Genomic DNA, 25,813 nt, shown 5'->3' with positions numbered 1-25,813 from the left:
ACATTTTTTTCACTCAGATTTCTATGTGATTTGCTGCATTTTTCCTTCACCACCTTGCTTCATCCAAACCTGTCTCAAATTTATGCTTTGTTCTGCCAAAGAAACCTCTATTACCATTTAAGGTTCTTCACATTTTTTTAAGTTCCTGTATTCTATGAATAGTGTCTGTTTTTGTAAATAATGCTGACACAAAAAATTAACAAAGAAATAAGTCACTTAAAGGCATTGTACTGACTAGTTACATAACATATTTTCAAATGAATAGTTTCCAAATGACTGCATTGTACACATGTTATACTGAACCTGTTGCTACATACATTCATATATTTATTTTGTAATTTCTTTTCCTTACATAACAGTTGTAAACAGCGCCGTTCCAATATTCTCGACAAATACTTATGAAACTGTACTACTGTACCTGCTGCCACTTTTCCTTTAATTCCATTTTTGGAACTGGCATGGACCATTTCACTTAGAAGAGCTTTCAGACCACCTTTTTTCTCTGGGTGTATTTTCACAGTTGATTCATAAAGCTCTCCATAACGCCGAATCTGAAGTATCCAAAGTCATATGTAAATTTTCTTGTGGTGTTGTAAAAATTATAAAGATAAATCACATTTAAGGAAAAGTTGTCAAGATTGCACGAGAAACAACACCCAGTTGCCAGTTGCAGTCTGAAATGAGCTGGCAATACTGACACTAAAATGACTCAGATTTTGAACTGTTGCGAAATACCAGATTAGAAGCTGGTGTTTATCTCTGTAATTCAAACATTTAATGAACTGTGCAAACATGTCCGTGATTAGAGAAATAATTGATGATAATACAAGTTGTGGCATGGAGAGACAGGAATGATAAAGGTTAAAAAGAAAATAAAACATACTTTTACACCAGGGTAATGAAAAGTCCTAGGTTGAATATAAATAATGGGAGGTGAAAGGGTGATCAGTTATATATATTTGAAGCACTGAGCAGTTATTAGGCTTACAAACAAGAATGAGAACCTTTTTCACCTTTTGAACACTGTCCTACAGAGTGAGCTAACTACTGACCACTCAACATGTCATATTTTTGGAGATGTTTTGACTCATTCCACATCCTTGTGTTTACACCTGCTTAGTGATCTATTGAAAATGTATCAAAAACAAAAATAAAGAATAATAAAAATATGCTCCATGATTTTCAGATGAATACAGCTGAAAAAGGTTTCTTGTATACCTAACTATTGGAAGCCTTCATCTAATTTGACCAGTCAATATCTATACAGATCATTTTATATACTGCTGCAGGGTTTTCATATGCTATTACTAGCGTACATGTTTCTCAAATAATGGTGGTTGTTGTTGCTGTTGTTTTGGCCATCAACCGTAAGTTTGGTTTGATTCACTTTTCCACTCCTGTTGCTCGAAAGCTACCATCATTTCAGAATGACATGTAATTCATTTTAATTATTGATAAAATTATTTAATTGTATAAATAGAAAATCTACTCACCACGCGGTGGCAGAACACACACACATAAAAGACTATTGTGATACACAAGCTTTTGGAGGCAGTGGCTCCTTCTTCAGGCAGAAGGGTTGAAGGGGAAGGGAGAAGGGTGAAGAAAAAGGACTGGAGAGGTCTAGGAAAAGAGGTAGATTTTGGGAAAGTCGCTCAGAACTGTGAGTCAGGGGAGACTTGCCGTACAGGATGAGAAGGAAAGACTGATTGTTGGGGACTGCATTGGATGAGACCTGAAGTTTGAAAATCCGTCCGATGCAGTCCCCAACAATCAGTCTTTCCTTCTCATCCTGTACGGTAAGTCTCCCCTGACCCATGGTTCTGAGTGACTTTCCCAAAATCTACCTCTTTTCCTAGACCTCTCCAGTCCTTTTTCTTCACCCTTCTTCCTTTCCTTTCAACGCTTCTGCCTGAAGAAGGAGACACTGTCTCCAAAAACTTGCCAACAGCAACAGTCTTTTATGTGTGTGTGTTCCGCCCCCACTTGGTGAGTAGATTTTTTATCTATCCAATTAAATAATGTAATTCATTTTTTAATGTGTGGTAAGCATTCTCTCCCTGTCTCTTCCTTTCTTTCATTACGTTAGATATTAGACTTTTTCTCACTGACTTGTTGCCAAGTGTCCTGATCAAGTCATCTAATCTACAATAGCCTCCTGTAACACCTACTGTCAATGTTTTGCACCCACACACAACACATAATTTACTGCAGAATAACGTCACATACATGGGCAAATAACTAATTACAGTGGCTTTTACACATTCAGACATTTGATTTAATGAATGTGAAACCATACAAGACATTCATGCTGATAAAATGAAAGTTATCGATTTTACGAGTTACCAGCTCATTTCATGACTGGTAGCTTTGACTTACATGATCCTACAAAACCTAATGGATTAAATTAAGCGTGTGGCAAAAATATTGACATGATTTTGAAGAAACGGACATACGGATTTTGATGCTGGTTTCATGTCATTTGGTATTAGCTCATGACACCCAGATATCTATCTGGATTTATTTTTCGCTTACTCGCCACAGTAAAACTTACAAAGGCAAATGAGGTGAATACAGTCTGACCTCCATTGACCATTAGTTTTCTAATCATACTGCCCTTAGTGGTTTCACTTTGATCCATGAATAGCTTTAAGACGTGGAGCCACACAGAAGAAGAAGAAGAAGAAGAAGAAGAAGAAGAAGAAACCCTATAGGGTAAATTAAAAAATAACTTGTGCATTATTAAAGACAAAACAAAATTGTGGCTTGAGTGTCATTATCCTCAAAACTGTGGTGAGAAAAGTGAAAATGCATCTTAAATCAGGTCAAACATTCCAAATCAGCAAAAAAATTCAGGATACAATGTATGTCTGATAGCTTCTGTCTTTATACACTATGTTATCAAAAGTATCTGGACAACCTCAAAAGCATATGTTTTTCATATTAGGTGCATTGTGCTGCCAACTATTGCCAGGCACTCCATGTCAGCGACCTCAGTAGTCATTACGACATTTTGAGAGAGCAGAACTGGGTGCTCTGCAGAACTCATGGACTTTGAACGTGGTCAGGTGATTGGGTGTCACTTGTGCCATAAGCCTGTACGCTAGATTTCCACACTCCTAAACATCCCCTAGATCCACTGTTACAGAAGTGACAATGAAGTGGTAATGTGATGGGACAGTACAACACAAAAGCATACAAGCCGACCTCGTCTGTTGACTGACAGAGACTGCCGACAGTTGAAGAGGGTCGTAATGTGTAATAGGCAGACATTTATCCAGACCATCAAACAGTAATTCCAAACTGCAACAGGTTCCGCTGCAAATACTATGACAGTTAGGCTCATGGTGAAAAAACTTTGATTTCCTGGTCGAGCGGCTGGTCATAAGCCACACACCACGCCGGTAAATGCCAAACGATGTCTTGCTTGCTGTAAGGAGGATAAATACTGGACGATTGAACAGTGGAAAAACATTGTATGGAGTGACGAATCACAGTATACAATGTGGCGATCCAATGGCAGGATGTGGGTATGGCGAATGCCCTGTGAATGTCAACTGCTAGCATGTGTAGTGCCAACAGTAAAATTCAGAGGCACTGGTGTTATGGTGGGGTCATGTTTTTCATGAAGGGGGCTTGCACCCCTTGTTGTTTTGCATGGGACCATCACGTCAAAGGCCTACATTGATGTTTTAAGTGCTTTCTGGCTTCCTACTGTTGAAGAGCAACTTGAGGATGGCAATTGCATCTTTCAACATGATCAAGCACCTGTTCATAATGTAGGGCTTGTGGCATAGTGCACGACAGTAACATCCCTGTAATGGACTGGCCTGCAAAGAGTCCTGACCTGAATCCTATTGAATACCTCTGGGATGTTTTGGAACACTGACTTCATACCAGGCCTCACCGACCAACATCGATACTTCTCTGTGCAGCACTCCGTGAAGAATGGGTTGCCATTCCCCAACAAACCTTCCAGCACCTGATTGTATGCCTGTGAGAGTGGAAGCTGTCATCAAGGTTAAGGGTGGGCCAACACCATATTGAATTCCAGCATTACCGATGAGGGCGCCACAAAATTATAAGTCATGTTCAGCCACATGTCTGGATACTTTTGGTCACATAGTGTATGTGCAATAGAGAGCTATGGACACTTTTTAAAAAAAAAACCACACACACAATGAAATAAAAGATCCAAGCAACACAGTGAAATCAAAAGCAGTCAACAATATTGGACATTACAAGAAAATAAATTCTACAAAGTAAAACAAATAGGAAAACCAAGAGAGTCTTACAGACAGGCAGCAGACACAGGAGGGTACTGTTGGAGCAAGTGTAGAGCTCCTTGGTGGCAGATGACAGGTAACTATTATTTTTTTAAGGCAAGTGCTCAATAATGTGACCAGTGATGTGTTTTAATTATTGTGGATCCAAGAAATAATTTGGACAACAACTTGAAATATGGAGCTGAGGATGGCTTCAGGCACACCACTGGATAGTCTCATCACATTCACTCTTTTGACCTAGATCGGCACACTCAACATCCCATTTTCACACTTAGGATGGCTGGTCAAAAACTTCTGGAGGAAACAAGTTCTTCTATGCTATATTTCTAGACCTGCAGGAAGCAACAGACAGAGTTCAAGGACTTGTCTCTGAAAGTCCATATAGGAATGCGACAGTTAGCAAAGCTATATGTTGAGCCACCAGGATCCCCTATGCAATCTTCAAGAACTAGATGAGATTAATTATAATAGTCTGGATAACAAGGCATTTTTATTAAAAGGTGACCGGTTTCGAGCCTGTGATGATTGAAACCGGTCATCTTTTAGTAAACCTTTAGACTACTATAATTAATTTTGAAGACTGTATTTTGATCACTGATATCTCCAGTAATGTTTTCAAAAATAACTCTATGAGAACACAAAATCAGAGATCTGCTGACTTCACTACAAGCAAGACGTCCAAGCAAGACCACAGTCCCTTGCTTATGCCTTTACCACATAATGAACACATGTAGCAGCAAACCCAGAATCTACTCTGTAGGAATCAACATGGATTCTGGAAACAGCGATCATGTGAGACCCAACTCGCTTTATTTGTTCATGAGACCCAGAAAATATTAGATACAGGCTCCCAGGTAGATGCTATTTTCCTTGACTTCCGGAAGGCATTCGATACAGTTCCGCACTGTCGCCTGATAAACAAAGTAAGAGCCTACGGAATATCAGACCAGCTGTGTGGCTGGATTGAAGAGTTTTTAGCAAACAGAACACAGCATGTTGTTATCAATGGGGAGACATCTACAGACGTTAAAGTAACCTCTGGCATGCCATAGGGGAGTGTTATGGGACCATTGCTTTTCACAATATATATAAATGACCTAGTAGATAGTGTCGGAAGTTCCATGCGGCTTCTCGCGGATGATGCTGTAGGATACAGAGAAGTTGCAGCATTAGAAAATTGTAGCGAAATGCAGGAAGATCTGCAGCGGATAGGCACTTGGTGCAGGGAGTGGCAACTAACCCTTAACATAGACAAATGTAATGTATTGCGAATACATAGAAAGAAGGATCCTTTATTGTATGATTATATGATAGCGGAACAAACACTGGTAGCAGTTACTTCCGTAAAATATCTGGCAGTATGCGTGCGGAACGATTTGAAGTGGAATGATCATATAAAATTAATTGTTGGTAAGGCGAGTGCCAGGTTGAGATTCATTGGGAGAGTGCTTAGAAAATGTAGTCCATCAACAAAGGAGGTGGCTTACAAAACACTCGTTTGACCTATACTTGAGTATTGCTCATCAGTGTGGGTTCCGTACCAGATCGGGTTGACGGAGGAGATAGAGAAGATCCAAAGAAGAGTGGCACATTTTGTCACAGGGTTATTTGGTAACCGTGATAGCGTTACGGAGATGTTTAGCAAACTCAAGTGGCAGACTCTGCAAGAGAGGCGCTCTGCATCGCGGTGTAGCTTGCTCGCCAGGTTTCGAGAGTGTGCGTTGCTGGATGAGGTATCGAATATATTGCTTCCCCCTACTTATACCTCCCGAGGAGATCACAAATGTAAAATTAGAGAGATTAGAGCGCCTACGGAGGCTTTCAGACAGTCGTTCTTCCCGCGAACCATATGCGACTGGAACAGAAAAGGGAGGTAATGACCGTGGCACGTAAAGTGCCCTCCGCCACACACCGCCAGGTGGCTTGCGGAGTATTGATGTAGGTGTAGATGTAGAATATTAAAAATCTGACTGCTGGAAATCACCAGATGTAAGCCATTCAACTGACCACTTGGCTTTTTCAGGTGACCTGGCAACATTGCCCTCTTTGATAAAAACTTCCACTGCAACATTAATGTCTGGGTGGAAGAGCTTAAGAAGAAAGGAATGAATGCATTTTGCTGGAAAAATCGAAACCATGATTACAAACAAAATGGAGAAAGAGCACATTTGAAGCAAAGGCGTAAGAACAGGTTTGTAAATTTGAGTACTTGGGCTCTATCTTCAGAGCAGATAAGAAGATGAAAGACAAAATTAGGCAAAGAGATGGGGCAACCGGCCAACTGTCTAAAGTAGTCAAATGGAACTTCCTCACAACAGACAGATATTGAAAGAAACAAAATTAGCTGAACTATGACTGGGAATCACGGATTGTGAGTAGCTGATCAGAAAGTCTGATACATGCAGCAGAAATGAGACACCAGAAAATAAAAGTAGGCACGACAGGATCCCAAACAGAGCAATTTGGGATTTATAAATAAAGCCTCGGGAGAAGCATATCAGCTGAAATGGTTTGGACATCACCTGCCAAGGTAAATAAAGTATGTGATGGTAAAGGGAGAGATGAGGACAGCCAAGAAAGATGTGGAAGTACGTAGTAGTAGACACAATGCAGGAGTGAGCAAAGGCAGTAACTGCTGCTACAGAAAGGAAGAGATTGAGATTAGTTATACCTCCTATACCATGAGGTAGACTAGTGAAGTATCTCCCACCTTTGTTTGCAGTCAAATAGTTGCCTTTCATGACATTAATGTGCAGATAATTGTTCTGAAGAAGCAATAAATAAAGAGCAGCTATTTAGTCTAAGTAGGACAGAAGCAAGTTTCTGTTCATTTTACATCCTTTTTACCAAAGCAATAATCTTTTTTCTAAGAACTGTATTTAGTCCAACTATAGCTTTATGCAGCTAAAACACACACAGCAGACTAATCCCAGCATACAGATGTATTCTGGTAGTTACTTTCGACCTTAAATTTACACCTTGACTCATAAGACATTCCTAAAAATTTTCTTTCCTGATAGGATTTACAGATCATGTACCACAGAATGAATGGGTGAAGCAAGAAATCAATCACATACATGAACTCTAGAGAGCTCAGAAGACAGTTCTCATTAACAAGAGTGTTTATGGTACTTCTGCCATCCCACTGGTGAAACACTAGGGGCTCTACCATCCACTCCTTGGTCACTTCACGCTCAGAAGAAGGGATCCATGTTTCCACATTTAAGATTTAGGTTTATCAATTAGAGTGCCTGTGTCAGAAAAGATTATTTTTCATTCTGCATAGTTAATGCATTAATCTGTTTTACAATTCATCACTATGTAAAGCTAATTTCTGGATTATTAATTATACTGCTGGTCGCCAGTCTTTATTTACTCTACATAGATGCTTTAGTAGGCACAGTCCTACAGGTGGTGGTTCACCCTTGCCTTCCTTCAACCTTTGAACTGACTTGCCTGGCCTTTTGTAGTGGGTCCTACAGATTAATGTGGGTTCTGATCCATAGTACACCCTGGTATTTTTCACATTATCAAATCATTACCCCAGAGAGGAAAGAAACTAAAATGGCAGCAAAACCTTAGTACCAACAGAGGACCAAACCTTGGATCTGGCTCTTATCCACTGAGGCACACAATTTTTCATATCATAGAAATAAATATTTCCGAATTTTATTTTTCTGTCTCCCTTTAAGTGCAAATGCTTTTTAGTTTAGTCCTCAATAAATATTGGCTATAAACCTTTAAACCACATCAAGCCTAGGCATCCTTCAAATGCAAAATAGACATTTGTTACAAGTATTTTTACAAAACAATATGAATTTAGTGCAATACTGGTCAGTATTAACAAAAATCTTGGGATGTATTTATAAGATTTCTAGTAAGAAAGTGTTCCAAATTTCACAACAGTAAAGCTTGTCAATCATATCTATACCAACTTCTACAATTAAACAATATATCTGTGATTCAGCATCTCCACTATATGGTGAGTAGCAAGTATCCTTCTCATAATATTGCCAACTTGAAGAATAATAAGAAGCACAGGCGAAATTTGAACCCAGGTAAACCAATTTGTTTTAATCAAAATATCCTAATCAAAATGTCACAAATCAGCATGGTATTACCTTATGTGCCAGCTTACTCTTCTTGCAAAATTGCAGTAACACGTATGGATTGATATTATCAATTTCTGCAAATAACAGAAAATCTGTTAGTGTATACATCTTCTCTTCTGCAGCTCGCAAACCAGTACTGACATCAGGATGGTGACCAGGCCTACCACCTGAAAAATGGTATTAAAATTCACAAGCTGAAAATACTTTCTTACACAAGGTAGACCCTCTGGAATATCGTAAAACCATTTTCATAACCATTTTAAAGACAGAACACACTGAAAACACTGGCAAGAAATTATTCCACCAGAAAGAAAAAAATACATTGGGCAGGGTTTGATTTAGGCTGCATTCTGTGTAAGTTACATAAACAACTGACAGTACACAACACTTTCAGGTGACAAAATAGCACATGTACAGTTACGTTAGTGGCCTATGTGGGTGACATTTGTGTTGCTTCCCGCCTTCCATTATAATGGGTAGCATTTAGATTCAAATCCGTCTGAGTATTGTCACTATACCCCACACAACAGGCAATGATGAGAAAACTTTGAGCTAGTTCTAAGCAAGAATTTGCTAAAAGATTTTTCCAAAACATTTGTATTAGTACAGCTCAACTTTTGTGGGACAAGAGGCATAAAATTTACCATAACTAATTTATGCCTAATCAATAGTGCATGGTTATGACCAAGTTAGTGGACAAACAACTACAAGTATCGCTTTTATTTATTTTCTCTCTTTTTAAATAAGAATATTAAGATCAAAGGCATTCCTGCATATGATGAAGGTTGGGTTTTATTTCTAAAACACACTCATCTTTCATTTATCTTCACTTATTTAAACTAATCTGAGGAATTTTGTTGCTGTTTGGATTTTGCAGCTGTAATAATAATAATAATAATAACACAGACTGGCTGCTGAAAGTTTGTGGTCACATAAGAAAACAGTTCTGTAAACCGTTTACTGAATAGCTGAATTTATGCAGAGCCATTACAGAGCACTTTAAGAATTTAAATAGTCATCATCTCTACTGTGGATATAAATGTGCCCATTGTGGTATATTTTTCATATAGTATTCCCCTGTCACTCAATTTTCCTGTTTAAGGCCAATTTTTAAGCCGTGCTCTCAAGCAATATCATTTGTGCCTCAGTGTAAGTTATCAGTCAGCTTATAAGCTGAACTTGTAGCAGCGATTTGTTGCTCGTACATGGGACACCAAACATGTCAACCAATGATGCTGTTGCTAGAAGCTGTAAAGCTGCGTAATCAGAGGTCGCACATTGTTAGTTGCTTTTGTAGTCCATCTAGGGGGTGATCTTATGTTGGGTATAAATTCCTTAGACAGACTGGTGGTGGGAAAAAGAGAGAAACTGACTAGGGACAGACTGATGGTGAGGAACAGAACCATTCACAAAACAGGCATTGTATATTATGTGACTGTACAATGTGTCAAAGGGAAGTTTTCAGAGATGAATTCACAAGTAGCCTTATGTATGAGAATGTTTCAGCTCTGTTAATGGTGGCCATACCATTAATATTCCCGTGAAACGTAAACTATAAAAGTGAACTAATCATCCACTCTATTTCATCCTGTTCCAGCTTATTTTGTCTTTAGTTGTTCTTTCTCTTTTCCTTTCACGAAAGTATGCCCAATCAGTGTGGCCATTTCTATTCTTACACCTCCTGAATCTGTCCATCACTGTGCCATGCAATTTTCTTCTTATACACTCTTCTGTCTGCACATCTAGCTTGTAATATGGCTTCACTCCTTCTTTCAGTTCCAGTTATTTAATATGTCCTGCTAATAGCTGACAGCACCTAGTGATTTTTCTGACTAGAACTCCTTGTGTGATGATGGAGCATGTCCATTTGTTACGGTAACTCAATTAACTAGCAAAAAGAAACGCCATACAATGAATTCACAGAACACTATATAAGTTACTTTATCCTATCCTATAGGATGTTTCTAACATTGGCATACAATTACAGAGCATTAACCAAATAATAATTAGAGATAGTTAACAACCTTCATATGATGAGTAATGATAATTTCTTCAAAGATCATACTCTCGGTCTGGCTTTTTAATACCAACAGCGACATTTATTTTATATTATTGTAGCTGTTTCCCCACAAATTTTATACAGTTTACCAGCGTTAATCAAATATTAAAGCTTAATTGACATTACTCTCAGCAGCCAAGTAATTTTTGTTTCATTTTACATTATTTATAATTTTACAGGTGAATGTAATGTGATATGTTGTAAGCTTCCACATCCACTTCAAGCTAAAGTCTGTGGACATTAGATGTCTCAAGTTTAATTTAGGCAGTCAGAATGTATTTAGTTGGGAGGCAGATCATTTGCAGGTAAACACTGGAATGTTAAGAGCTGTGACCCTGAACACAGTACCCACACAATGTATATGTTCCATTTAAACACAGCTTGATTATTAATTTCAATTTAATTAGATAATACTATGCAGTAGTTAATATTCAACAATTCACAATGAACCTAACACATAACGCTTATTCAAGAAGCATTTAAATGCTAACAGTTACAGTTACAAACACGTATTTTCACTATGGTCAGTGTCATTCTGGATCGTCTGTCATTAAAAACACAAAAATTTAGATGAAACAGCATTTATGGCAATTACTGTGTATCATTCACCTGCAGTTGTTAACTTGAAACACTTCATAAACTTTAAACTAAAACAACACTTCTGTAATTGCTCCTTATCACCATATTTTCATCTGTGTTACTAGTTAATATTCTCTCTCTCTCTCTCATCACATTTTCCCTGCTTTATAATCATTTACATTAATCTAACATTTAATATTCTTTAATAATCCATGTAATACCATTCCTCAAAATTCTGACTACCTCCACTCATTCATTCATTCATTCATTCATTCATTCATGTACCGTAGATTCATCAAGAACTTTCAGGAACGTGGAACAAATCAAGGTACTTATTAACATGAGACAAGGGCAGCATAGAAATTTAATCTGTACCTTGTATTATCAGTTAATTACCACCATACTGCCAAATGCTATTCACACTTGTGTCACCTAAATGTAATTGAGTAAATTAGTAAGGAAACTGCTACTTTGAAAAACCTGTTGCTTCCTCAGTTTTATTGTATACCTGCTACTTATCTCATATTAATAGCTTAATATTTGCTTGATTACAGAGTCATTTTTCAAAGAAAATGTTTTTACAACTTGTAGTACATTATCATTTTGTAACACATACAGGACTCATAATGGAGTTATGTACTCTGGTGGTAAAGTATTCTGCTAGATAGGAGCTTGTTGAATACTTTATCACCAGAGTACATAACTCCATTATGAGTCCTGGGCAAGAAGGATAATCCACAAGAAAGTTATTTCTGCATTTTGTATTGCAAATGTGTAAGTTACAGTTCCATTGGAATTGATTTTTATTATAAGCAACAAAAACCATTAAGGAGTAAATGTATTGGGAAGTTGGTGTAAAAATTTCATGATCCTTGAAATGGCTTCTGCGAGATGCACGATTCTCTACAAGATGCACAAATATCAACTTAACATATTATTCTTACTACTTGCTTCTGCTGAAGAAACATTTTGTTTACTTCTTTATTAATTTATTTTTCCTTTGCTCCATTTTAGCTTGTTATACAGCTGGACCACAAGGAATTTTACACCTTGTGCAGTGCTGAAAGGTCACTATTAACGCAATAGCTGCTGGGAATTCATTTATTATTCACTCAGTTACAACTAGTTTTGTAACCAAAAAGTTGCATGTTCAGGTGAGAAGCAAGTGAACCTAAGGAGGACAAAGTTTACAATTAGAACTAACCTTAGCTTGTCTGTATCAAAGTGCTGCAGTGCCAATTACATTGTGATTACATCCCCATGAGGGTAAATAATATATGTTCCCCATCTTCCTGCTTGAAACTGGCGTATAAAAACATACCCTTCATCTGTAAAATGAGAGAAAACACAAGGCAAGATGAAACTGTAAGAAAAAAATGACGGCAATCAAAGGAAATGGACAAGAATCCCCCAGCATATCCAGGTTATCAGCAAGTGTCATGTGCAAACAACAGGTGAAGTGACCAGGACACCAACACAACACAGGTGTGGTGTGTAGGTTATGTTCACAAAAGACTGTCCAGGAGTGTATGTGTGGAACCAGAGGTCCAACATAGGAGTCAAATGGTTCCAAAGACACATTAGCAATGGAAGGAATCAAACCCAACCAAGAAATTTAGTGGAACATCTGTACAAAACCGGATTTTGGTTTTGCACAGATGTTCTCTCTTCGTGTGCATCATGGAGTTATTTCACAGTTTCGTTTTGTTCCTGCCAGTGCTAACGCAGCTTCGGAACAACTGGGCTCCTGTGTTGGACCTCCAGTTCTGCACATGCGAGCTTGGGCGGTCTTCCGTGGATATGATCTGTGCACTACGTATGAGCTGTGTTTGTGTCCTGGTCGCTTCTGTGGTTGGCTAACCGCACTTGCTGGTAAGCTGGATGTATTTGGGGATTCTATCCATTTCGTTTGATTGCCATCATTTTCATCTTATGGTTTCATCTTTCCTCGTGTTCTAGTAATTGATGCTGCAGCACTTTGATACAGTCAAGCTAAGGTTATTTGTCATTGTAAACTTTGTACATTCTTTAGGTTCACCTGTTCTGCACCTATTTGCCAGCAGCTGCCTTGGTTTGATTAGCTGAAATGGATTACTACAGTTGTGGTTGCGCCACCTAGCAAGTGACCAGTAAATAATGTATGCTCATAAAGTCCAACACATTTTATACTACTAAAGCAAGTTCACAAGATTTGTTTCATTTCACATTAAAAAAAAGAATTTAGCAAGATACATAGGACATCCACAGTAAGTAAATTATGACTACACCTGTATTCCATTAGTCACATTACAGTGCATGGTGATGGGAACTTTGGATACCTCTACATTTCCCCCTTTCCTGTACCATACATGAACAGCAAGCAGAAGGAACAACTGTTCAGTGTGCATAAGGAACACTTGGTGATAATACTACCTTGTTCTCAGAATTTCAGCAGTAAACCTTCCCAAAGTGACATAGTTAATTAGAATTATTCCATCTGTTTATGACTTCAACTGCTGTTAACAAATAATTTTCTTTTTTCTACTTGCTTATTTCTTAAATCTTGTACATTTTCCAAGTAGTATACATGTGGCAGTGTTCGAATATTCCAAAACACTAAACTACTTCCCAATCAGATTCATTATTAAACATAACATTTCTGATGTGCTGATTCTAATGCTGCACTTAGTTTTACTGCGAAACCATTTAATTTAAAGCTGCATCTAACTGAAAATCCCATCTCATTAAGGAATAAGAAAAGCCTTGAGGGTTAGTATGTGTTTCTGGGCATAGTGACACATAAAGACTAGCAGTTCATATTTCAAAGAACACATCTAAAATTCTGCAAAGCTAATAATTTACGAGATAACTAACATTCAGTTCAGAACTAGCTTCATTTTCCACTGTAGATTTTGCTTCTATGCTCATTACAATCCAACCTTTGCCATTATATATTTGCAGACTTGAATTTTGTGCACAAAATGGCATACTTCATTAAAAAATAAGCACTTAATTAAGATTTTTGCATAATTTATAGTAATTTTTAATATGGCATTTGTATATGTAAGTCAGGTATTCCTCACACAGATGCACAAAACAACTCTAGAAACGTTCAAAACCATCACATTTTTCACTAACCGAACTTTTGCCAATACTTTTTTGCCTGAATCTGACATAGCCATTTTTCAATCTTTAAATATTTGGACATCACTCAAAATCTACAGTCTATGCCCAGTCTCGATTGAGCTAACGAACGTTTAACACCTATGTCGAGCACGCTCCTGGTGTTCACTCACTCAACCACTGTGCGCAATCTGTTTACAAAAATATATGTATCAGCATCTGAAAAAAATCAGTAATGTCGATGTCCCAGTGCAGAGACAAAGATGAAGGCCTCCCAAACCAGCACCAACATTAACCAAGGTACTCCATTTCTGGAAGGAAATTCAAGTACTTAAATCTCGGGAGGACAAACCACTTTCATAAAGAAAGCCGAGGACGGATGTAACCATGCGAGGTTCATCTGCTAACACCTGAGACAAGGAGAGGAGGAGGGCATATTTAGTGTGAAGGGCCAAAACGAAGGGACTGTCCAGCAAAATATGGATCACTGTGAAGGGGGCCCCTTAACTACAAAATGGTGGGGGGAGGCTCATTTTGGTGTAAATAAACAAGGGTCAACCTGGTATGGCTGATATGAAGATGGCACAGAGGACACTAGATTCTCACTGGTAGGGGTGGGGAGAAGAATGCCACATGGCAGGAATCCCCTTAATCACACAACCCTACCAGGGACAGCCCACAACTGCAGGAAAAGGAATTTGAAGTGAAGTCACAAATCCATCCCTGCAGAGGTCATGGAAAATGAAGATAAATGATGCCATGACCCTCCCCCAGCTGGAAGATCGAGAAGCTCATTACCTGGGGTATCCTCATGGCCAGGAACCCAAAGGAAATCAACTGAATAAGCAGCACGGTCAAGATAGCAAGAATGTTGCGGATGGCTCAGGGACCAAGAGGCAGCGGGAAAAACACCATACGATAGCATGAAGGCCGCTCATCAAGTACTTGTGTAACAAAACTTGGGTGAGAAAGGGCAGTTTAATAAAGTAGAGGGACCTGTAAATGGCTATCAGTTCCATCGTAAATACCCCACACTCGGGAGGCAAGAGATGATCTGTGCCAAAAGAAGACATGAAGGCATATCTAGTGTGATTCCACGTTTAAAGCCATCAGCGTAAAAAACAATAGCATCCTGAAACTCTCATATGGGCAGGTGGAAAAAAACAACAGAACACCATCAGAGCAATGAAGGCTTTAAAACCCCATAAGTATCCATCCAAAATGGGGGCTGAGGAACTAATGAGAATTCGAGGCGAGAGTCTGTTCAGGAGAGAAAGTGGGGAACACAACACAGAGGGAAGACGGAAATCATGGCAGAGACAAGTGAGGCACAGCCCAATGGTAAAACCACCCGCAGATGGACAACGGGCAGGCGAAATCCTGAAGCCACAAAAAAAGAATAGAACAGGAAAGGTGAGCAGGGAAAGTACAGAGAGTGATTGTATAGAAAACCAGGAGCTGGGACCATTGAACCTCGTCCTAACATCAAACATGAGCCTATCAACAGAGTTAGTGCGTAAGGCACCAGTGGCCAAACAGATACCACAAAGGTGTATCAGGTCCAAGAGGAGCAGTGTGGAAGGGGAAGCTGAGCCATAATCTTGACTACTATAGTTTGGCTAGGACAAAACTAAGGCCCAATAAAGGTGGAGAAGAGTCTAACGATCTGTGCCCCAAGATGTGTGGGCAAGGAAGCAAATGAATAGTGTTTACAGAAACAGCCAATCTTCAGAAGGCAGATTTGGGGCAACCAAGTAAGCTTGTTATCAAAAAGAAGTCCCAAGAAACGGAACTGGGGAACCACTGTCTGGCGTTGGGCATCGACATAAAGCTGCAGATAGGGATGGACCATAGTGCAGCAACAGAAATGCCCCATCCACATTCTAAGGGGGATAACAGAAAACCATGAGAGAGTGTCCACACAGAAGTGCGCCAGATGGCAATCTGGAGCTGTTGCCCGGTAGAGGTCACAGAGTGGGAACTAGTCCAAATATAGAGATCATCCTCAGACAAAACAGGGGTGACCAATGATCCGACAGAGGCCACGAGCCCATTAATATCAACGAGGAAAAAAGAACACTTACATGGAAATCTGTGGAATGCCATTCCCCTGGATCCACAGAAAGCTGAGAATGGTGCCAACCCCACTCAGAATGACCAGTGAGACAGGATCTGGCGAATAAATATCGGGAGAGGGTCCTGGATACCCCACTCATGGAGTGTAAATAAGATGTGATGGCACCAAGCCGTGCTGTAGGCCTTACACAGCTCACAGAAAACTGCAACAAAATGGCGGTGCTGAGAAAAGACCGGTCGAACTGTGGTTTCCACCAGATCCTTGCCAGGCTTAAGGACGGTAACCACAGAGGGGAAGGCATCTAGGAGCCAAATGCAGTTCAACACTCAGAGGAGCTATTGCTGTTGTGGAGGACCGAAGCATTAAAGCAATTGGTTATGGGTGGAACTGGGCCGATGGGCTGAAGCATGGGAAAAGGAGAAGGCCAGAAGAAGTTCCCTTTCAGTAAAAGGTTCACTGTAGGATTCTGGCTGAAAGGGGTAAAACATAAGTGGGAAGCTTCATACCACTGGTTCCAGAGGAGGAAGGTAGTCGGATAGGAGGCTGCGGGCTTTCAAATTAAAATGAAAGATGTGGTGGTGGCCCTTAACTATATACCCTCCGACTCAGAGTTGTAACATTAAAAGTTTTGGCTGGTTTCGTTGTCTAGGGGCTGGGATACGTAGTTGCCACATTACAGGCCAAATACTGCTGAGTATACAGTATACGATAAGAATACACACATGAATCGAATGGTCGAAGGTTTCTATCACTCGGCAATTGCTAATTATGAAAATAACACATAAATTTATAAATGAAAGATCACAATTAAATAAAATCTGCAGGTACTATCTTAACGACTTTAAATGACGAGTACGATAGTATAAGTACTTTTGAGAATGCGGTATATTTCTGCAAAACACTTAATGGTGTCGATGGTCCAGCAATTAAATAAAATATAAGTTGAATAACAGGGAAACAATAGATTCCTACTGCATGTAGTTAGTTATGAATAACAACATAGCTCGCAAGATATTCACTTTTAAATGCACACTACACCTTCACTGCAGAAGCTACGGAAATCACACAAGAACACAGGTCAGCACTCCGAAATATTTCTATTCTCTGCGACCATGCGCAAACTGCTCCACTGTCCAAGTATTTCCGCCGACTGTGCATCCAACGCGCTGTATTGTCTGCATCCAGCACTCATATCCTGTGCCGTACTGTCCAGAACTGCCGCACTGCTAGAATTCCCTCCCATTCAGTCTCCCCATGCACGAGCGCTGTGATTGGCTAGAGTGCTCCCGCCATATTATCGAACCAACGCACCCACACACATATTTAAGCACATACAAAATAATGGATTTACATTTAAATACTTGAAATTAAATAAATATTTCTACAGCTGGACCATAAACACACTCTAATACACATTATTCAATAAATATATCTAAAAACAAAGAAGATGTGACTTACCAAACGAAAGCGCTGGCAGGTTGATAGGCACACAAACAAGCATAAACACACACACAAAATTCTAGCTTTCGCAACCATCGGCTGCTTCGTCAGGAAATAGGGAAGGAGATGGAAAGACGAAAGGATGTGGGTTTTAAGGGAGAGGGTAAGGAGTCATTCCAATCCCGGGAGCGGAAAGACTTACCTTAGGGGGAAAAAAGGACAGGTATACACTCGCATACTCACACATATCCATCCGCACATACACAGACACAAGCAGACATTTAATAAATGTATGGAAAATCTGATTACACCATCAGAATCATAGAGCAAATAATAGAAATGTACATGTTTCCTTTTGAGGTATCATGATTGATCTGGCTACTATTAATTTCTATACAAACTGTGAAATGTCTGCCATTAAGGTTTCACAAAGTCCGCCATCTTTGGCACATAGACATCTCCTTCATCGACATAAAGCATCATCCTCGTCACAGTGGAATTCCCGGCCACATGGCTGGACCATGCGCTCGGGCTACCCCTCTCATCCGGCTAACGTTTGGCACCACATGTTTGCTAATGAGCTCGACCCCGCCGCGCAGCCCACATGGTCGCCGTCAACTCTGAACTTAGAATATTTCCAGGGCGCCACAACTCGCCCATTACCTCACAATGTGAATGCAAAATGGGTCGCAATGTGTTGTAGTAGAACATATGGATCCGTACAACAGTCAACTGGGAGGATAACATCCAGGATGGAAAACTGACATTGGCAGCCTTGTAGTGTGCCGAGTGTCACCAACATGGATGGGATGACGTCCATAAATAAGAGGTCAGAATCAGGTTGGAAGGGGGATGGGCACACTGAGGGGGCGGGGGGGGGGGCTTTGTTCCAGGACTTATGTTCCTCCTCCTCCTCCTCCTTCTCCCCCTCCTCATTCATAGGTTGAGGAGGGCAGAGCTCAGAGAAAAAGCAGGCTTCAGAGAGACCTGAAACTGAAAGAGTGGGGGGCAACCTTGGGGCACATGGAACTGAGGCTTCTGTGGCTGACTTGTGGCATCAGGCCTCCAGTTGGGGAGACACTGGGGAAAGAGGTCCTGAGAGGACTGGGATAAGGAGAAGGGAGGATGGGAAAAAGATGTAACAGAGGCAAAGTTGGATGTCACAGACACAGGGTTAAGAAGGTCATATTTCTGACAAGACTCACTGCAGGGTATACGTACGATCAAGGGACTTCTATTCCTGTACCTTCTTATAAACTGGAGAATCTGGCAAATGTAGAAAGTGATGGCCGTGACAATTAACACCCACAGGCGGCGGAACACGGGCTCCCCTCATGGAGTAGGTGTCCACTTTCACCACAGTGTGTCCACTATACAGCAAGAGGACAGGCCTAACACTCAAAACACCGAGTGCCAGAATAAAGGCACTGGTACCTATGCAACTGCCCATACGGCCTTTCTGAACATGCTGCACAAAATGAAGGCTCTGCTGTTCCAGATTGGTTCTAAGCTCCTCATCAGTTTGAAGGATGAGGTCCCTATGAAAAATGGCACCCTGAACTACATTCAAAAACTGGTGAAGAGTAATGGAGACAAGGATGTCACCAAGATGGTCACAGGCGTGAAGGGCCTCAGACTGGGCACCAGAAGAAGTTTGATCAACAGCGAACTCGACCATATGTTACTAAGACAGTCCACTTCGCCAAACTTGTCTCCAATATTTTCCACGAAAAATAATGACCAGGTGGAAGTGTCCCTGTCAGTCCTGCTGCAGACCAGGTAGCATGGAAAGGGTTTCACCCCAAGCCAGTGAGACTGGCCCTCTTCCAGGGGGTAGTCAGGGAAGGGAGGGGGGCATGGGCACAAGACAAAGCATTAAAGGATCCATTCCCAATTAAGGAGATTGACGTAGAAGAACAGCCACTGTTTTGCAGCCTAATGTGTTTCTTACGCAAAGCATATGCCCTGATACCACTCACTACGACCAGAGGCTCTCCCTGTGAGCACCATCCATCCACAGCAGGGGCCATCTGGAATGGCAGCCATTGCTGGTAGTTCCAATGCTCCAGGATGATAAGCAACCACCCCTGAGATAGCAGCTCAGGTATCAGAAGTGTGATGCCTGCATTGTCAGGGGCTCAGCCGAAAAGGTACCTAATTAGCCCACTATACGGACTGGCTACCATGCTGGCTATACAAATTAAATGACAACGGTGTTGAGGAAATGATCAAAGAGGCAGTAAGGCCACACGCCAAAGACACTCCGTCAAAAATTTTTTGCAGTTTTTTCTGAGCATTTGGTTAAGGCAGGTTCCTTCGAGCACAGTGTAAATTGCAGCAGCTGAATATTTCTGAGAAGTACGATTTCACTGCTGTGCACTGAACATTTGTGGGTTACCAGGCTGAATACACATTCCATCGAGCACTTTGACTTTTCCATAGAAAAGCCAATCACGTGTGAAGTTGCTCAAGAACTCAACCTGCACTTTTCTTATAGATAATTGTACTTTTTGCCATTTTTATTGTATAATTTGTAATCTATGAAAGAACTAAAACAAATAAGAAAACCTAACCTTGAAGCCTGGTATTTTTTAGCATGTGTTATCCTTTAAGATATATCAAACACAAATGTGCCAGTAAAATTTTAAATGATAGCATAAATAGCTGGTCAAGGGCCTGAAATTTTTCTGAGTGACCGGACCTCAAGGTGTTATAAAGTGTCAAACACTCCATGATTTACGAAATTCATTGCACATTCTCACACATAACATAATTTGTCTTGCAATAAAAGGAAATTTACTTTGAAAGAAACACTTCTAAAACCACCATTCACAATATTTTCCCATGAACTGTTAGAAACATAAACAGTTGTGACGTTACGCACATCGAAAGCAGTCTACTGTTACAAAATATTGCATAGTCTTCGTCCTAAAGTATTTGATACCTTTAGCTGTCCACAGATGCTTGCATGTGCACTGTGTTTTGCTGTTGCAAATAGCACATTTTCTTTGCAACGCTTTATGTTGGGGTTGTTCTCTTGTTTATGTTTCACTGCTGCAGTCTTATTCCACAGTAGTTGGCTAAAGTGAAATTCTTTAGAGTATCAGTTCTTACCAGTCAAAGTCACATAAATTTAACTGAAAACTAAGATAATGAAAAATTACCAGAATCCTAAAAAAATTCCCCAGATATTTCCTGGACAAAAAAAATTCTTTGGTTTTCCTGGATTTCCCAGTTGTCCTGGTGTGTCTACACCCTGTTCTTTCCCAGCTGGCTCACACTACACAGAGACAAAATTAAGAATGAGAGGTGAAACCCCAAAAACGAAAGGTGAAGAAAAAAAGATGAGGAACAAAACCTTCAGAGATAGCAGAAACCAGGAGGATAGTTGGACTGACGTAAGCAAGAACAAGAGAGGGGAAGACAGAGGTAGAGGCAAAGAAGCAAGGATAAGGAGGCAGGGGCACAAGGCTGGGAGTGCAGCCCAGGAACGACGAAAAAGGCGCAATAGTTCGGGGCCACAGGTGAGCCATGCACAAACTCACAAAAGCCCTATGAGTGCCCTGGGAGTGCTGTTGTTGGTAGGACATTTGGACTATCATCGTCATTAGAATAAGTGATTGTTGAGAGTGGTGACTTTCATTCAGGACTGAGTGAACTATTGCAGTACACTTCTATCTGGTGGGTTACTGCAAGACAGTAGTGTATGTGAACTGTGAAGTTTAGTGTAACTATTAACTGTGTTCTATGCCACATTAATTACTTTGTTTAGTGACTTGTTAGAGCTACCATTGGTTCTTAGACAGAGTTTTATTAACTTGTGCTTCAATGACTTTATAATTTATTCAAAGAATTCTGCCACGGAACTCTTGGTTATTTGTGAGTACCGATCTAATTTATTTAGCTTTTAATCTTATCAAGCTGGAAAGTTGATCATCGTCCCAACAACAGAACTTTAACGGATAATAAATGTATGAAGGAATGAAATCAAAATTGTGGTTGTATGTACACTGTTGCACAAACACTAATCAATACTCAATAAAATGGACTGCCACAGCCCCACCTGCTGCAACTAGCCAATGTTTACAGCAAGCTCTCTAGTATATTTACTGATGATGAGCCTGTTCGTTGTGGTTTTCTCCTGGACTATAATTTGGACTTGGTTGTTGCCTACTGTTGATATTTGGCTAGCACACAGACTTCCCTGTCTGCCCAATGTGGTACTGGTTGGTTGGTTTGATTTGTAAACAGATCAAACTACGTGGTCATTGGTCCCTTGTTCCATTGAACCAAGTCCCTGGGATAAAACGGTACACACCACAGGAGTTCTAGATTGCAAAAAAGAGAGAGAGAGGGGGGGGGGGGGGGGGGGAGAGAGAGAGAGAGAGAGAGAGAGAGAGAGAGAGAGAGAGAGAGAGAGAGAAGAAGAAGAAGAAGAAGAAGAAGAAGAAGGAGAGCAAGCTGAACACACTAGAGACAACAGAAGACAAGAAAAGCACAGACATGCAAGAAACAGACAGAAGAGCTTAAGACAGTAGAGCAGATGTCCTGGGCTGGCTCATCATGAGGATAAAAAAGGATGAGCCAGCCACTCTGAAACACATTAAAATCAAAATCACTAACCTAAAAGTACTAGGGTACAAAGCACATGGTGACGAAGAACAGGAACTAAAACTTAAACTAAAGAATAAAAACTGGCGTCACGTAGAAAAGGTAAAACCAAGTTAGCCGTGGAGGCATTGTCTCCTAAAATCAAAGGAAGGGAGTCAGGGAGATTAAAATTCCATCTCAGAGAGGCTAAATGTGGACAGTCCACCAAAAGGTGGACCACTGGCAAACGGAAACCGCAGCGACAACATGGTGGGGCCTCACGCCGGAGAAGATAGCCACGTGCCAGCCAAGTGTGGCCAATGTGAAGGCGGCAGAGGACCACAGAGTCCCTGCGATAAGCCCGCAGAGAAGACTTCCGTTCATTTGTGTGCTCCTTGATGGCACAGAGTTTATTGGGCGTAACTAAGCTGCGCCATTCAGCATCCCAAATCCCGAGAACTTTGCGGCGTAACACTGATCGGAGGTCACGTTCAGGTATACCAATCTCCAGAAGTGGCTTACAAGTGGCCTGTTTTGCCAGCTTGTCAACAAGCTCATTTCCTGGGATTCCAACATGCCCCGGAGTCCGTACAAAAACCACTGAACGACCAGATTGTTCGAGGGCATTAACTGACTCCTAGATAGTTGCTACCAGAGGATGGCGTGGGTAGCACTGATCAATGGCCTGTAAACCACTCAACGAATCACTGGAGACAGGTAGGACACACCAGGGCAGGAACAAATATGCTCAAGAGCACAAAAGATGGCCACCAGCTCGGCAGTGAAGATACTGCAGCCATCTGGCAAGGAGCGCTGTTCGATATGCTATGCGCTGAGAGAGCATAGGCAAAGCCTACGCGACCATCAACCAGCGAGCCGTCGGTATAGATGACTTCAGAACCTTGGGACGCATCAAGGATCGATAAGAAGTGACTGCAGAGTGCCTCAGAAGGAACAGAGTCCTTATGGAAGCGCGAAAGGTCCAGCCATAGTTTCGGCCAAGGCATACACCACGGGGGCGTATAATTTGGTAATCTCTTCACTTGCTGTTCAGCCAATAGCTGTGTTTTCAGTGACGAACAGACGGCATGTGGGTGCACTGAGAGCACGCTGTGCAATCAAGTGCTTCCCAGTTGAACCGACAAACTGTTTTCTCCTGCAGCCATGTATGAGTCATTCACCAGACTTCCAGAGTACTGTGTTAGCTAAGAGGTATCCACCTGGAGGAAGTTTTTTCTTTTGTGTATTTCCACTTGTGTCAGAAACTATTGCTGTCTGTGATTTGTTTGTAAATGGTTTGTGCTTAATAAAATCCGTGTTGCTGAAGAACAATATGTAACATCAATTCCATCTGATTTTTGTATGCAACACAGTTTTGCTTCCCTCAATAGGAAACAGAAGTTTGTGTGTGTGTGTGTGTGTGTGTGTGTGTGTGTGTGTGTGTGTGAGAGAGAGAGAGAGAGAGAGAGAGAGAGAGAGAGAGTGAGAGAGCATTATATATACTAGCTTGAAATAACATACATTATTGTTGGAGTCACGAACAATGGTGGTAGAGTTTAGGCTCATTTTACACACTTGACGTCACACATTTTTCAACAGCCAATGGGCATTCAATAGCGTTCTGAGTTCTCTGCCATGAATGTTGTAGGCACTGCAAGAATTAAACATGATTGTAGCAAGTTATTTAGTAAACTTTCATTCCTTTTGTTGCAAATTGTCATGGCTGATGATGGTGGTAAGTGACAATTTCTACTTACGCAAGTGAAAGAGGTAATTTGCAAGAAAAAAGTCTTCTTCCAGTGCGAAGCACCTGTATTTGTGTACCACAACTGTCGCTTCGAACAGTCAATGCTGCAGTCCCCATCTGTGCATTGATCTGTGCAGACAGCCATCATTCATGAAATAGGCAGCAAGACATGCAGTACATAAAGAACTGTACTTCCAAAAATAAATTCGGAGTCATACGTTCTTGCCTTATTTTTCATTGATGTGGAAGTGTGGAGTTTCAGTGCAGTAATTAAAACACAACGGAATGGAGGAACTCTTGGCACAGAGCTGGACAATGTCATCATCTGCCAACAGGATAATATGGACGCAGTATGGAGGGGCGAGGCATCGGCAATCTGCTCTGCCTGCGGTTGTCGGCTTTGCAGATCTTTTACCCAGTACTTCTCTTTGAAGTAGCTCCTCAATTCGTATCATGAGGCTGAGTTCTCCCAAAAAGGAGAAAATCCCTGGCAGTACTGGAAACTGAACCCAGGTCCTCTGCATGGCAGTCAGTCACATTTACCGCTCAGCTACAGAGGCAGACTAGATAATGTCAGTACTGGAGGCAAGTACTGACCAGCAATTCTGTCTCATAATTTAATAGTTTCCTCATATGAATTTTGCCTTTGGTACAAGAAAAGTCTTGATAGAAAGCACATCTTGCTGGTGAGTAGGGACATTACTGTACTACGGCAATAGTTTCATTGTCTGTAGCATAAATTTCATTCTAAAATAATTTGGGCAAATATAAAAACTGCTGGAGCTTCTGTTTATTTATTAAAATGTCATTTTTCTAAAAAATTACCACAGTCCCAACTTTTTAAGTCATTTAACTCATTTGAATACACACCATGAACAAGTTAGGATAATAACTCTACAAAATTGCAAGCTGAATTCTTCAGGGGAAAAAAACTATATATCTATATATACTACTACAACCAACTTACTATGAGAGAAAAAGGTAAAATACGAGATATAATCAGATGTGTTTCACAGAAAGAAACTTATCAGAAACAAAACTCATGTCATATTGTAAAAAGAACAAATTAGGTGAAAGATCAAGCTTACCAAGCAGACGTAGAAGCTTGCTAATTACAAAAATAAGCTGTTCGAGGCGTAGCAAATTAACAGGACTGAACTGCCGTAGGAATCGCTGCCTGTATTGAGAAAGCTGACTATGGGCAAAGCTCAGCTGCAATGAAAATGTACAAAAAACACCATGAGACAAATAAACCAAAGGGCATACATTAACCATTAAGAAACAAAAACAAAAGGACAAAAATGTTGCAGCTCATAGTTTACAATGAGAGAAATACTAAAATTATACAAAGCTGTTCAAATGAGAAACCAACCAAGGTAAGGATAAGATAATGAAGGATATATCAGCTAAACCCTTAAGTTACAGTTATAAGTACTGAAATAATTCACATTTGATCCTTGTATGATTTTTTATCTCATAGTTCTTAGTTAACTGATTTTCACATCCCTTCTATTTCCTCCCAAATGTCTTTTGAACAAGAAAAGAATTCAAAGTATGATAACCAGTTTTGGAGAGCTTAATCATGTAAGTTAGGTCATCTGTTGTAATGGCTGTTTGTTCATAGTCTTTATTTATTAGATTATTATCCACTAATAATGATATCCACTCTAAGCTCTTGTATGTTAATAATACTATTTCAAAATGCAATAACCTTGGAATTTGAGAAGAAATAATGAAAAATATGTTAGTACCTAGTGCCAAGACAAGAACAGCTACTACTGCTGCAATAGAAATAGCATTGTTTATCTGTCGGTAGTCCAT

The 25,813-nt window shown here is 40.4% G+C and overlaps 1 protein-coding gene across 4 annotated transcripts in view; it reads right to left on the bottom strand.

Moving 5' to 3' along the window:
* Positions 1 to 25,813, bottom strand: part of LOC124794959 (ATP-dependent DNA helicase DDX11) — a 162,284-nt gene that overhangs the window by 55,058 nt on the left and 81,413 nt on the right. For all 4 annotated transcript variants that reach the window (XM_047258678.1, XM_047258675.1, XM_047258674.1 and 1 more), the window contains 3 exons: positions 25,081 to 25,204; positions 8,408 to 8,565; positions 419 to 551 (listed from right to left, as the gene is read on the bottom strand). In XM_047258678.1, coding sequence (XP_047114634.1) covers positions 419 to 551; positions 8,408 to 8,565; positions 25,081 to 25,204 — 415 coding nt within the window. The remainder of the gene's footprint in view (positions 1 to 418; positions 552 to 8,407; positions 8,566 to 25,080; positions 25,205 to 25,813) is intronic.

The sequence above is a fragment of the Schistocerca piceifrons genome, chromosome 4 (assembly GCF_021461385.2).
Source record: "Schistocerca piceifrons isolate TAMUIC-IGC-003096 chromosome 4, iqSchPice1.1, whole genome shotgun sequence".
NCBI lineage: Eukaryota > Metazoa > Arthropoda > Insecta > Orthoptera > Acrididae > Schistocerca > Schistocerca piceifrons.
Note: the sequence above shows the minus strand (reverse complement) of the source record. Positions and strands in the feature narration are given on the sequence as shown.